Source organism: Centruroides vittatus, unplaced genomic scaffold (assembly GCF_030686945.1).
Source record: "Centruroides vittatus isolate TY-2023 unplaced genomic scaffold, ASM3068694v2 scaffold_435, whole genome shotgun sequence".
NCBI lineage: Eukaryota > Metazoa > Arthropoda > Arachnida > Scorpiones > Buthidae > Centruroides > Centruroides vittatus.
The window spans coordinates 2,498,079-2,512,996 of NW_027122708.1; the positions used below are offsets into that span (position 1 = coordinate 2,498,079).

The 14,918-nt window shown below is 37.5% G+C and overlaps 1 protein-coding gene across 1 annotated transcript in view; it reads left to right on the forward strand.

Annotated features, from left to right (window-relative positions):
- LOC136989066 (E3 ubiquitin-protein ligase RNF13-like) overlaps nt 1-14,918 on the forward strand; it is an 87,797-nt gene that overhangs the window by 25,173 nt on the left and 47,706 nt on the right. The window contains exon 3 of the mRNA XM_067287157.1: nt 3,392-3,475. Coding sequence (XP_067143258.1) covers nt 3,392-3,475 — 84 coding nt within the window. The remainder of the gene's footprint in view (nt 1-3,391; nt 3,476-14,918) is intronic.

The window sequence follows — 14,918 nt, forward strand, 5'->3', positions numbered from 1 at the left end:
TATACATTTTATTGTCATTTTAATGTACCTATGCAATAAATTAATACAGATTATAAATTTAAAATAAAAAATTTTATTTTGAACTAATACATACAAAATAAAAATTTAAGCATAAAGTAAACAAAAAAAATAGCAAAAAATATATGTATTGTTAACTTTCATTTATATATTTTGTTACATATAATTAACACATCAAATGAAACAAAATGTTTACATTTAAGTATTGGGTTGTTCAAGAAGTAAGTTTGTTTTTTATGAAAAAACCATTTCCTTATAATATATAAATATTTTATTGAATTATATATTGTAATAGCATCATCCAACAAGACCTCAATAAATTATGTGGAGCAAAATTGCAATTCTAGGATCTATGAAACCAAACACCAATCATAAAATAGCAGAATCAATTTGGATTGGAAGGGACCTGAAACATGTTTTTAATTACAGGGACTTTGACTATTCTTTTCAACCTTAGAAATGGCTAATTAGAAAAATTGCACCTAATTTTTTTGAATATAGATAATTTGCTTCATTAAAAAAAAATTTAATTTATGATGATATAAATTATTTATAAATTTGAAATCTCAAGTATAGAAACCAAACAGATCAGTATCAATTATATTTGATTATATAAGCTGTTATCCAGATGATGAGCTTAAACTTAAAGGCACTTGAAAATCAAATTGTTCTTACTTTTCCGGCTGTTATATACTGTATAACAGGGAATGTATGGCAATTGGTCAAAAAATGACCCATCCAGATTTTTACGTTTTCGGACCTAGGACACCTTGAACATTGAGAAATGCAAAAAAAATTTGGGGGGGGGTAATTTCTGTATGTATGGTTGTGTGGGGGCGACAATTTTGTTCACCCTGTTTGAAGCTTAATAACTCCTGTACTTTTTGTCGAAAATTTCTGAAATTTTGCAGGGAGGTTTGTTTATTAGGGGATTGATGCTATTAAATTTTAGTGGTTAAAGATCAAGAGAGTGGGAGATAATAGGGTTTTTGTGTGTCTCCACTAGGGTCGGACTTAACGACAGTTTTTACAATTTTGAGGATAGGGATGAGTTTTACAATTTTTTATAAAACTCATCCCTATCCTCAAAATTAAGCTTTTTTGTCATTTTATAACAGTTAGAAATATAAAAAGTTTTCAAATAAAATATAACAAATGGCACCACCAAATATTGTCGGAAAAGTTAAGCAACTTGTTACTGGATTTTTTTGTTATTTAAATATATTAACTTCTATAAATCTTTTTTTATTGAAATTTTTATAACTAGAAATTTCTCTTTTGTTGTTCTCAGTGCCACTAGTTATGAATTGTTATAAACATTTTTATGGTTGATTTTTATGACAGTTTTTAAATATAAATATGATGATTGCTATCAATAATAAATGTCACCATATTTTAGCAAATTATCTAATTTTAATATAATTTGTAAAGTAAGGGAGCATATTTATTTTATTTATACCAGTATTTTTATGGTGGTTTGATATGGTTTATTATTTTGATTATGATTTCTAACTCTTAAATTAGTGAGACGTTAAGATATAACTTCAAAGTTAATGATATTATAGTTTTACAAAACTAATAAGAAATTCTAAATTTTATTATTCTCAGCTTTACTGAGTTTCTATCCAGAAATACTCTACAACAATGGTATTCAAACATTTTAACAGTGTGACCCCAAGGTAATTTTCCGTGACCCCAAATGGTGTCGCAACCCATAGATTGAATACCACTGCTCTACTAGAAAATCTACAGTAATTTATTCATAATTTTATACAACATATTGTTACTAAGCCTAAATTTTGGCTTTTTTAGTAACTTAAATCATACAACTTAATTTGTACTGTATTTTTGCAGAATAACCAGCATTCTGCATAAAAACAGAAGACCAGCATGAAAGAAACCTGGGGTTACAGGCATGCTGATTAAACTGCAACTAAAATATAAAATTAATCAGATCTAACAAAACTAGTTGTTAATTAAACGTTAAAGAAAACATTCTTCCAAGTACAGTAAAATAATAACATTGTAATTTGACTGACTTAAAGTTGGGAATTCTGTCTGGTTTATTTGTTATAGTAGTATAAAGAAGTGTAATTTTAAAATGTCATTGCATTACTGCATACTGCAATGACATTTTAAATTACACTTCTTTATCCTTGGATACATCATTTAGCATTAAGTTTTTTTACACACTGTAAATTGCTATATTGTGCATAGCTATTTTAGAATGCTTTGTTTCATTCCTTGTTGGTAATATGCATCATTTGTCACATTTTTTACCATAGCCAAAATGTTATGAACATCCCCTCTACCTTTATCTATTTCCGGGACTGCAACATGAACTTCTTTTCAGAGAGATTTTTCATTTTCTTTGCCTGAAATTTCAGATTTATTTTATAATCTCATTGGCAACTATAAGCTTTCTTATTTTTGAAACAAAGAGGACAAGTAAGAGATGCACCAAATCCCTCCTTACACACATTAGAAGAATTTCCACAGATAGCATGAGTGTCACTAGATGATTTTAAACAGATGCAACAAATGAAGCTGTGATCTTCAGGATTACTAGGTTAAACTGAAGCTTTAGGAATTGTCTCTCCAAACTGCTGAGTTTGTTCATTTGCATTTGTTTTATCATTTACTTTCTCTTTATATATGTTGCTCTTTTCAGCATCAGTAGAATCTAAAATGTCTTCCAATTCTTCTTTTGTGATGTTTGACACTTCTTGTGGCAGAGATGAAATGTTCAAATCAATCTTTATTTTGCAGCTGAACAGCACCTCATGTGAAGATCTTTTGATACCTAAATGATAGACTCAGTTAATTTTTTTATCTCTAACTGAAATGAATAACCTTAAGGAACATTTATAAAAATGATATTTATAAATGATTAAAGATTATAAAATTAGTATTCATAAAGTGATTACAGATGGAGAAGGTGTATACTCCTCGTTTTATACTTTGTCAGCAGAGCATCTGGCATTCTATACAATGCCTGAATTTCATACATACATTGTCAATAACATATACATAACTGTTTCCAATGCATCATTCAAAAGATACAACATGTTAACATCTATTCTATGTAATGTATGCATTCAAAATTTGTAAAATTTTCTAAAACCTTAAGGCTTCAACTATGGATTCTAATTACAAAAGGAGTTTGTAAGAAATTTTTCATTAAACAATTAGCCAAGATTTTTTTAGGTTTGAAAATTTGATGCAAATGTTTGTTAATAAAAGGTCTTTAAGACCAGTTGCTTTTTTTAAATTATTAAAAATTTAATGTTTCTGTATATATTTGATTTTAAATATATGATACATTTATATGTATATAAAATTTTAAATATTTGTTGTTTATTATTTTATGTAGATTTCATCAAAAAATCAAACTGTAGATGAAATTCTAGACTGGGAATGGTCAAGTAGTCCAAATTTACCTCCAAATGGAATATATGTGAGTAAATTAATATGCTATATATAAATGAATAAAATTTTAAGTTATACAAAGATATTTATTATATCATGAAAGGTTATAAATGCTAAATTTTCACAGGAAATATGGTATAATGCAATAAAATTTGTTATGGCTAGATATGGCTTATACTTTACAATCCATATAGATATACAGTAGAGCATCGTTTTTCCGAAAGCCGATTAACCGAAACATCTGTTATCCGAAAGCTTTCCAGTCGGACTGTGTCGTGCTGAATTGAACGTTTTTGATACTAGATTAACTTCTGAAGTATAATTTTTTTGTTTTTATATTTTTCAATATATTTATTTTGTTTGTACAAAAGAAAGAAATAATTTTTAACGATACAATAGCCTCGATTATTACTATTAAAAATTTTTGTTAGGCTTAAAATCGACGAAAATTCAACATGAAGTGACACACAATGGAGAAAAATTTCAACATCGGATAGGTTAATATATTTTTTCATACATAATTGGTTATCCGAAAAAATCAGTTATCCAAACAACCCCAGTCCCCAGTTGATTCGGATAAACGACCCTTTACTGTATTGAAGAATTACACAAAAAATGTTGCAGATGTAAATATTCCGTAGATATTCTAAATAGTATAATTATTTCAACATTTTGCCCTTGGATTCTGCTATGATAACATGTAAAATTTTTATCACAGTTCCACAGGTGCTGTTGTGATACATTGTAAGTTATAAATGTACACTGGTGCCACTATAGCAACTTTGTCTAAACCACAACTATATATTTATTGTTAGGTCAATATTATGCATAAAATTATGAGTGCAAGTAGTTGTTAGACAATTTTTTCCATTTATAAAGAATGAGAAAAAGTATGACTTGTGAAGATTTTCGATATACAAAAGTGAAGAAGAGTTTGATTTTGAACTATATAAGGACAGTTTGAGTATAGGAAAATTATCCACTGTGCTGCACATGTCATTTATGGTATGTGGTGGTGGTCTCGGATGCACTTCACATCAGATGAGGTCCCACAGGTGTTCGATAGGAGAGAGATCAGACAAGGCTGCTGGACAGGGAAGGATGTGAAATCCGTTCAGGCTGGTGAGAATTCACCGTGTGACATGAGGTTGGACATTGTCTTTGTGGAACACCATAATGGATGTGGCCTGCACCAGTGGCTGAACCACAACAGTCCCACAATTTGTGTGACATACTAGTCTGCTGTCAGAATACTGGAAGTGTGCACCAGGGCTGTCTGCTGATCAAACATGATGGCCAGTGTGATGCTTGGCAAAAAGAGCTGGCACATAGCATTCCCCAGAATACACTACACCTGTCCGTGGCTGTCATTTCTTCACAGACAGAAGTATGATTTCATTTGTAAACATTACCTGGTACCATTCAGTGGTCCAGTTGCAATGACAATGACATTACGCCAGCTATGCAGCCCTGTGTTGAGCGGTTAATGGCATCTTGGACTGCATGCATAGCAACCAGTAACTAACTTCATGCAACCTGTTGCAAATGGTCTGGATGGACATAGATGCATCTATTGATGGCAATAGGCAGTTTCAGATGACACATGCTGTAGTAAATGGGTCCTGATTAAGGTTTCTCATTTCCTTGTCTTTGTCCCGGGATTCCGGGATAAAACTGAACTGTTTCCCGGAATCCCGGGAAATTCCAGGATAGAATTAATTATTTTTAAGATATACAAAATATCTTGAAATCAAATGATATAATTATTTTTTATTTTTTAAAGTAATTTAATATGTTCTGCAACCTCCAAAATCATATTAATAATGCTGTGTAAGATATATATTAAAAATTACCTTTTGAATTATGTAGAAATTTTCACAAGTAGAAAAAATTTATTAAAGTTTGCTGGAAACTGCATAGTACAACAACAAAATGCTTTGAATTGAGTTGAAAATTTTAAAAAAATGAACTTAGATCAAACTTCTAACTTAAAAGGTAATTTTCATTTTTTAAATAAAACATAATACAAAATATTATTGTAAATTTTATATAATAAGATTTTAAAAAGCAAAGATGGTCAATACTCCGATCACTCAATCTGATTCTTATTTTAGTAATGAAAAGTTCCGCTACCGAGAATGCTCTTTCCGATTCAATTGATGTGAGTGGAATAGTGTTTAATGCATTTAAGAGAAGACAGATGTTATATTTTTTCACCTGTAGCCTGGAAGATTTCTAGTTTGTTTTGAGATTGTAGTAATACTTTTGCTCTTTAGTATTCTTGATTTGTCTATCTCTTCTGCTTTAATAGAAACATCAAGCTTATAGCCAAATAATTCAGCAGTTCGTTTGTCTTTAATAATCAGGTTTATGAAGAAAAACTTTATACTTACAGACTTCGTACTTGTTTGTATCCTTGCCCAATTTGGACAACTTAGTGTTATGCAGTTATTGAAGCTACTGGACATGGTTAAAAATTAAGACAACATAAGCACAATTATTCCAGATATTACAGGTTTTGACAAGTAAAGAATTTTCAGAGTCCTGCCACAAATATGCTACATATTGATTATTGACCATTTGTGACATGCCACAATGAGCAAAAATTTAAACTAATAAGTATGTTTAAAATTAATAAGTATTAATGTATTCTGACAGTTTGAGTTAATTATGCTTTGTTTGCAAAATTTCCTCAACCTTAATACAAAATAAGAAAAAAGTGAATTTTTAAGAAATTTGCGAGATTTTCCGGGATGAGAAGAATTTCTTGGGATATTTCCCAGGTTAAAAAGCAACCATGATCCCATTTGAGAAACCCCAGTACTGATGGGCTGTTTGGTGAATCTGCTGGTGTGTGTTCTCTGTCCTGCACTGGTGCAATCCACTCTCTCTTTAGCTTGTTTGCAGATGTTCCTTTGTTCACCATATCACACATTGCTGGATGTTACTTGTGTGTGGCAACTGCATCCATCGACAAACCGAGGTTGCGTAGCTCCAGGACATGGTTTCATTCCCCAGCCATTAACTGGTGGTCTTATACTTCTGATAAGTAGCACTGAGTTCAGCGTTAACGTAGATTCTTCTTTTTATTGCAAGTACTTTCGACGAAAAATTACGATCGTCGTCTTCAGGCGAATGTGGAAAGAACAAATTTGAAAGAGGCACATGCCGAACGTTCCAAACCGATAATGGAAGATTTTCGTTGGCGAATTTTTAAAAATAATGTATTCTTTTAGCGTTCGGTAACTTCGCCGGTTTGAAGGAGATTTTAGATCGGCACGATTGACGGTGCATACGCTGAAAAGCACACACGCTACGTGTGCGCTTGTCGGCATGTTTGAGTGTTTATGCGCTTGTAAAGAGTGACCCAAATTTCGGGCAAGTCCAGGGTGGGGACGTTGCATGCCTCTGCTGTTATTGTGAGGATCGCTTCCCAGATGAATATTATTTTTCTATTGTTGGAGCTTTTTAGGAGCGCTGTTTCTGACCAAAGCGGAGTGTAACCTTGTTGTAGAACTTTTCTGGTCAGCTCTGTTGTTTGCCTTCCTTTATTTATATCATCCTGGTGTTCCGCGATACGGCAGGCGATCATTCTTGCTGTTGCCCCTATATATTTCTCTATTTCTCCTGTTGTTGGATTTTCTAGTGGCACCGCGTAGACCCCCGATTTTTCTAATGCACTGATTTTGTCTCGGTTGTTGCATATGCTTCTGCGTAGGCTGAGTAGAGGGGTCAAGGGGAGCACGAAGTCGTACCACCGGAATATACGGCTAATGAGTATGGACTGTGCTCCTAGATATGGTAATGTTGACGGTACTATTGCCATTTCTTTTTTGTTGTGTAGCGTGGTGAACGGGTGGATGGAGTTGTTCACTCTACGCAGTACATGCGTAAATTTGGCGCCTGTAAACCCAGCGTGATATACTGCCGTTCGTATGATTTCCAATTCATCGTTTATTAGGTCCTGCGTTGAGGGAAGCAGTATCGCCCTTCTGATGAGAGCTGCTATGGCGGCATTGATATACCGCAATGGTTGGAAGGCGTCAGCTGGAGTGATGTGGGGAATCATGTCGGACTTGTGGTATACCGCAAACCGTGGTCCTTCCGGCGATTTCTGTATCCGCATATCCAGAAATGTTATTGTCTGGTTCCGCTCCTTTTCCCAAGTGAATTTGATGGTGGGATAAACGCTTGATAATTGCTGCATAAATCGGATGAATTCTTCCTCTGAATTTCCCCATACTACTAGGATGTCGTCAACATAGCGTAGGTATAATAGAGGGTAGCAAATAGTGAGCGGTGCGTTGAAAGTTTATTGCTCCACGTCCCTCATGACGAGCTCGGCCAAGACTGCAGAGAGAGGGGAGCCCATAGGGACACCCTGTTTCTGGAGATAGATTTTCTGGTTGAAGCGGAAATAATTGTTTTCAGTGACTAAGATCAACGCTTCACGAATATCTAGTACCTGCTGAACTGTGAGACCTTTCTTAAGGAGCATAGCATTGGCTAGCATTACGGCTTCAAACGTGGGGACGGAAGGGTATAGAGATATCACGTCCATTTTGTAGAAGGTGCAGATGTTGATGTTTGCTCTTGTGATGTTGGCTTCGAAGGTGGTCTTGGCGTCTATGGAGGAGGGAGTGACTAATGGTGACTCCGGGAGCAGCTCTCGTAGAAACTTTGCCAGGGCTTTTTCCAGGTGGTAAGTTGGATGCGACCTTTTGTTTAGTAAAGGTCGTAATGGCCAGTTCTCCTTATGCGTTTTGGGCTGAAAGAACAGCCTAGGGCAGGCAACATTTGATGGAGGTTCAAGGTGACCAGATAAAGTCAGTGCTAGTCCTGGCAGTGTTATAATTTTCCTTGCCTTTCGCAGTACTGTTGGCGTTGGATCTCTGTCCATCTCCACTGAGCATGAATGTAACAGAAAGTCATTGGCTCTAGAAATAAAATCGTTCTCTCTGCATAAGACAAATCTTCTGTCCTTATCTGACATTAAGAGCCTCAGACCATTCGTGGCTAGGAATCGTGTTACTACCTGGTGGTTTCCACGGTTTTTTGGTGCACCAGATGATCGTTTTGTTGTAGCAAGCTTCGTGAAGACCTCTAGTTCCATTTGCTGATGCATGGGTGTAGGTTGGACCTCTAGTTCCATTTGCTGATGCATGGGTGTAGGTTGCTACCCTCTATTATACCTACGCTATGTTGACGACATCCTAGTAGTATGGGGAAATTCAGAGGAAGAATTCATCTGATTTATGCAGCGATTATCAAGCGTTTATCCCACCATCAAATTCACTTGGGAAAAGGAGCGGAATCAGACAATAACATTTCTGGATATGCGGATACAGAAATCGCTGGAAGGACCACGGTTTGTGGTATACCACAAGTCCGACATGATTCCCCACAGAATATAATGTAATTACACTGATTTTAGAACTGGCGCTGATGGAAGATAGTGTGTGAAAATCGAGCTCCTAAGTCTATCGCGTTTTCGCTGGGATATCTTGTTTTTGTTCTGGTATTTTGTGTTTGTTTGGTAAGAACTATCAGAGAGGATCCTGCTGACACTAATTTTGGCAGGGTGGACCTAGAATTTTCGGAAATACGGGAATGTAAAGTCAACGCAACTTCGAACCGATTTTCCGGAACTCTCCTGATCGTTTTTCCGGAAGTGTGTACGGCGGACGCTCGACCATCAATAAGTGAGTGAATCTCCCAAATTTGGTCACTTTTGGTTCACCCGTTCTTTTACGGTGGTACTTCTTGTGTGCAGCACTCAACGGCCCGCATAGGGCTTTTGCGACTTCAATCGGGAAATTTGGGTACATCGATGGATAGAGGACCCTTTCATCGTCGCAGTGTCAAATTCTCACGCCCCTAGCTTAATTTGAATTTAAATGGCGGCATGTTTAAAATTGAAGAGATATCTCCACTGAACCGTTGAAGTCGTTGCCAACGGTCTCTGGACTGACGTTGAAGCTGACGTCATCGCTCTTGAAAGTACTCTGATTGTAAAACGTTTTGAAACTACTCTAGGACAAGACTGTATGTTATTGACTTATGCTTTGCCATCTGTTTAATTTATTGTAACTAGTTTTTAATTAGTTTTAAGTTTCTATCTTTCTTTTCTCTCTGCATTGTCAGGCACTGTCCTGGGGGTGCAGAGTCGTTGGTACAAGGCTACCTCTGTTCAATACCATCTTCAGCTTTGGGGCTATAGGTACTCAACATACACACTGGGGTTTATACACTTAGTTATCGGTTTATTCACTATAAACGTTTGTTCTCTTGTTGTTCTGGCAACGGTGATATAGTTTTATTGTGTAATGGCAACAAAGCAACTGTCTGCACCCTCGACCATGGAAGAATACAAAGGAGTGGTACTGGAAAAATTCTTGGAGGAGTCTCGTAAGATTGTGGAAGAAACCAAACAATACATTAATGTTAATAAGGAAGGTAAGCTGTCCACAAGGGCAAATAAAGCGCTCATTATAAAGCAGCTCACTAGGGTGATTAACCTAGCAGAAACAACGATACTGGACATCTTGCCCACTCAAAAGTCTGACGAAGACCAGTCTCCAAGGATGTCAATAGAGGATATTGTAAGCACATTTCGGGCATTTGAAAATAGAAACTCAGAATCTCTAAGGGAAATTAAGGAAGAAATTTGGGATGTTAAAAAGACGGTACAAGATCAGATAATCACCAAGGAAATAGAAAAGGAGCTTAGGCAAGACCTTGCAGATACGATGGGAAAGAATAGTGAGAATATCACTGCAGCAGTCTCCAATATAATTCATAAGTTAGGTAACTTAGAAGACAAAGTACTACAGCGAACACCTCCTGCTCCTCTTTACAGCTCCGTTGTTAGAACGGGGGGAAAGACTAGGGAATGCCAAGTAGCTCCAAAACCCAATGCCCCACGCGAAGTTCTGCTGGTCTACAGTAAAAATAAGGATGACTGTAATAGTGACTCAACCCGCAGGATTATGCAGGATAAGATAAGGCCTTCAGATCTAAATATTGGAGTGGAAAGAGTACGTAGGATAGGAGGTGGTGGTGTGGCAGTGGAGTTGAGCGGCAAGGGAGATGCCGCCATCTTAGAAAAATGTATTGAGGCTAATATCCCCGAATTAACAGCACATGCTCCAAAAAGGAGGTGGCCACACGTGGTTTTATTCTCGATACACAAGGATATTGACAGGGAGAGTCTCCCGTACCAAATATATGCCCAAAATCAGATTCTACAGGAAAAGTATACCCAAGAAGAGTTTGAAAGGCAATTAAAAATCAAATTTCACATGGGTAAGAAAGACTCTACCTTCAAAAACTGGACAGCAGAAGTTTCCCCTTCCGTTAGGAAAACACTGATAGACCTGGGAAAAGTGAATCTAAACTGGTCACGCTGCAGGATTGCGGACTTTTGTCCGGTCCTGCAGTGCTTTAGATGCTGCCAGTATGGACACACAACAAAGGAGTGTGCCCAATCCACAACTATTTGCAGCCAATGCAGAGGGGATCACCTGTTCCGGGAATGCCCCAAAAAGAAGGAAGAGCCTATTTGTTGCAACTGCAAAGCTGCAAAAATCAAAGATAGCAACCATAACGCCCGAAATACCAAATGCCCGATCTTCCAACGTATTAAAAATAACCTCCTATCTCGAACTGAATATGGCCTTGAACTTTGAAAGCAAGATTAGGATTCTGCAAAGCAATACCCAGAGGAGCATTTCGGCCACCTCTCTGATTAGAAAACAATTACAAAAATATGACTTGGTGTTGATGCAGGAACCGTATTGTCGGGCTAATGTTCCTGCGTGTTTACCTACTAACTGCCCAATCCTGCAGGGCACTAACCAGTACCCGTGGGCGGTCACTTTGGTGCCCAACACTAATCTTCCAATCATGCATCATACTAAACTCAGTGATGAATATGTCATCGTCACAGAACTCTCAGTCAATGATGAAAGGATCGTCATCCTGAACGTGTATTTCCCAGGGGAAACAGATGACGCTGGCTTTTTGGAGAAACTCCAACACATAATAGACTTGTTTCATGACGCCTACATCGTGCTGGCAGGCGACTTTAACGCCCATTCCCCTGCTTGGGGAGGGGATCGCTTAGATAGCAGAGGAAGAACACTTGAGGAATTCTTTCACCAAAATGACCTCCTCGTTTTAAATAACCCGCTCTCTCCCCCTACTTTCTGCTCCAGCAGGGGAGACTCTTGGATTGACCTGGCAATCTGCAGCTCGGGGTTATATACTAGAGCCACAAATTGGAGAGTGCTGGAGGAGGATTCACTTAGTGATCACGCTTACGTCTCGTTTGACTTAGAAGGAAACAGGAACAATGATGTTTGGAAATCTAAAAACAGATATATAGTCGCAAAGGCTGACTGGACACAGATGAAAACCTACTTGGAAGAGAACTTAATACAAGATTACGACGACAATCAGTGCTCAGCAACTAAACAAATTGACCACAACATTGAAATAATTACAACGGCCTGCGAAAAATACATTCCAAAAGGGTCGATTAGTAAAAGAAGTGTCCCCTGGTGGACTAGGGAAATCGGTGAATTGCGCCGAAAGACTAGACAACTAAGGAACATCTTCCAGAAAAGTAATAATAATACCAGGGCACAGCACAAGGAGGCCTACCTCGCCTGTCAGCGTATCTACAAGAAGACCCCCACAATCCAATGTGGGGGCAGTCACGATATCAATCGTCGAGGCAGAGCCATTGAAAGATTCATAGGTAATCACCAACTATATTTATTTAATACTGGAGAAGTGACATACTTCCATGCCCCAACAAGAACATTCACTGCCATTGATTTGTCATTAGCAACCCCAAATCTGTTTTCAGCGCTTACATGGGAGGTTGGATCTAATTCACTTTCCAGTGACCACTTCCCAATATTTTTAAAATATAGAGGCAGAGAAAGCTGTGAAACAGCCCGTCCACCACACTGGAAACTTGAAACGGCAGATTGGCCTGCATTTTCCTCTTTGGCTAACATCGCTGAGGAAATGGTCAATACTGCTGATATCAATGATGCAGTCAAAGTTGTCACTTCCAGTATTATTCAGGCAGCCGAAAAAACAATGGGGAAAACGTCAACCAGATATCCAAAATATTCGAAACCATGGTGGGATCAGAATTGCAAGGCAGCATTTAAAAAGCAAAAGAAAGCATGGGGGATTTTCAGAAGATACCCCACTGCTAACAATTTGGTTGCTTTTAAAAAAGCAAAGGCAAATGCCAGAAAAATAAGAAGGCAAAGCCAAAGGGATTCTTGGAGGAAGTATGTATCTAGCATAACATCTTCCACCAGCTCAAAAGCAGTCTGGGATAAAATCCATAAAACTAATGGGAAATATGCTTCTCACTCTCTGTCCATGCTGGAAAATAATGGCACAATAATCAGTGACATAAAAGGTATTTCTGATTTGTTGGTGATACATTTTCGTCTTCATCCAGCAATATTATGTATACAACAAATTTTCAGGCTTATAAAGTCCAAACTGAGAAACAATATTTAAACTTTCACTCTCCATCTAATGAGGAATATAATGTGCCATTCAGCAGAATAGAACTATGTACAGCAATCTCTCGCTCAGGGAATACTGCTGTAGGCCCGGATAAAATCCATTACAGCATGATAAAAAATCTGTCAGACAATCCCCATAGTAACCTTCTGAATCTGTTTAACAGAATATGGACAGAACATATTTTCCCTGACTCTTGGAGGCTATCAATTATTATTCCCATTCCCAAGCCAGGTAAAGACCGCAAGAATCCCTCTAATTAGAGACCAATTTCTCTGACTAGTTGTCTTTGCAAACTTTTCGAGAGAATGGTAAACAGACGCTTGATGTTCCTCTTAGAGGAAAAGAACAACTACTCACCACATCAGAGCAGATTTCGTAGGAACAGAAATACCACAGACGATTTACTAAATCTTGAAACATCCATACGCGAAGCGTTTGTTAGACGACAGCACTTAGTGTCTGTGTTTTTCGATATAGAGAAGGCCTATGATCGCTGCTGGCGATACGGGATACTCCGTGATCTGCACCAATTCGGATTGCCAATCTTTATAAAAAACTTTTTGCAGAATCTAAGATTCCAAGTCAGGATGGGCAACACTTTGTCTAGGCCTTTTACACAAGAAAAGGGTGTCCCTCGAGGTTCTATTTTGAGTGTTACTCTGTTCCTAATTAAAATTAACAGCATAGCTAAGTGTCTTCCTCCCAGTGTGAAACACTCTCTGTATGTGGATGACTTTCAGATCTTCTGCCAGTCTAGTAACATGGGTTTCATCGAGAGACAACTGCAAACCTCCCTAAATCGCATCGACAAATGGTCCAAGACCAATGGTTTCAGTTTTAATGTAGAGAAGACCTCGTGCATCCACTTTTGCCAAAGGCGTGGTTTGCACCTGGATCCTGAAATTCACCTAAATGGGGTTAAAATCCCAATGGTTAACGAGGCTAAGTTTCTTGGTGTTGTGTTCGACTATAAATTGACGTTCTTGCCACACTTGTGCAATTTGAAGAGTAGAGGTTATTCTTTATGAGGTTATTCTTTCCCATTTGAGAATTGGACATACTCGACTGACTGATCAATATAATACCTTTAAAAGCTCTGAACCTTTTAAAGGTATTATGCTGCTCATCCTGGGGAGCAGACAAATGTTCAATGCTCAGAATATATAGAGCCCTTGTCCGCTCTAAGCTTGATTATGGATGCGTTGTGTATGGCTCTGCGCATGTATCTACTCTTTGGATGCTGGATCCAATCCACCATCAAGCATTGCGTTTGTGCACTGGTGCGTTTCGAACTTCTCCTGTTCAAAGTTTGTACGTGGATGCTCATGAGCGTCCATTATCTCTTAGGAGAGAACAGTTGTCCCTTTTTTATTACATTAAACAGAGATCTCGGAATGAACTGTTGGCTGGTCATTCGGATGCTCAGCTGGAGAGACTGTTTGCAGCTCGCCCAAGTAGTGTACCTACTTTCGACATAAGAATGGAGAATCTAAGCAGCACGATTGACCTGGACACAAGCAACATTTCACAGGCTCAGGTTAATAGTATTTCACCTTGGTTAACTCCAGTGATAAATGTTGATTTAAGCTTAAAGCAGTTTCCCAAAGAAACCACACCAGACTACGTCTATAGACAGCACTTTGCAGAAATTCAACATTGTGACAGGAATTTAATTCCTATATACACCGATGGATCTAAATCGGATGACTATGTTGGCTTAGCCTTTGTTTGCCAGAATGAAATTGTGGCAGAACAAATAGCACCGAATTCTTCCATCTTTTACTGTGGAGTTGCAGGCTATTTATTTAGCCCTAAAGTATATAAATAGGAAAGGTCATCGTTCCTGCGTGATTTTCACTGACTCAGTCAGTGCACTTCAGGCTTTGATCTCGTGTGAACCTAGTTCTCACTCC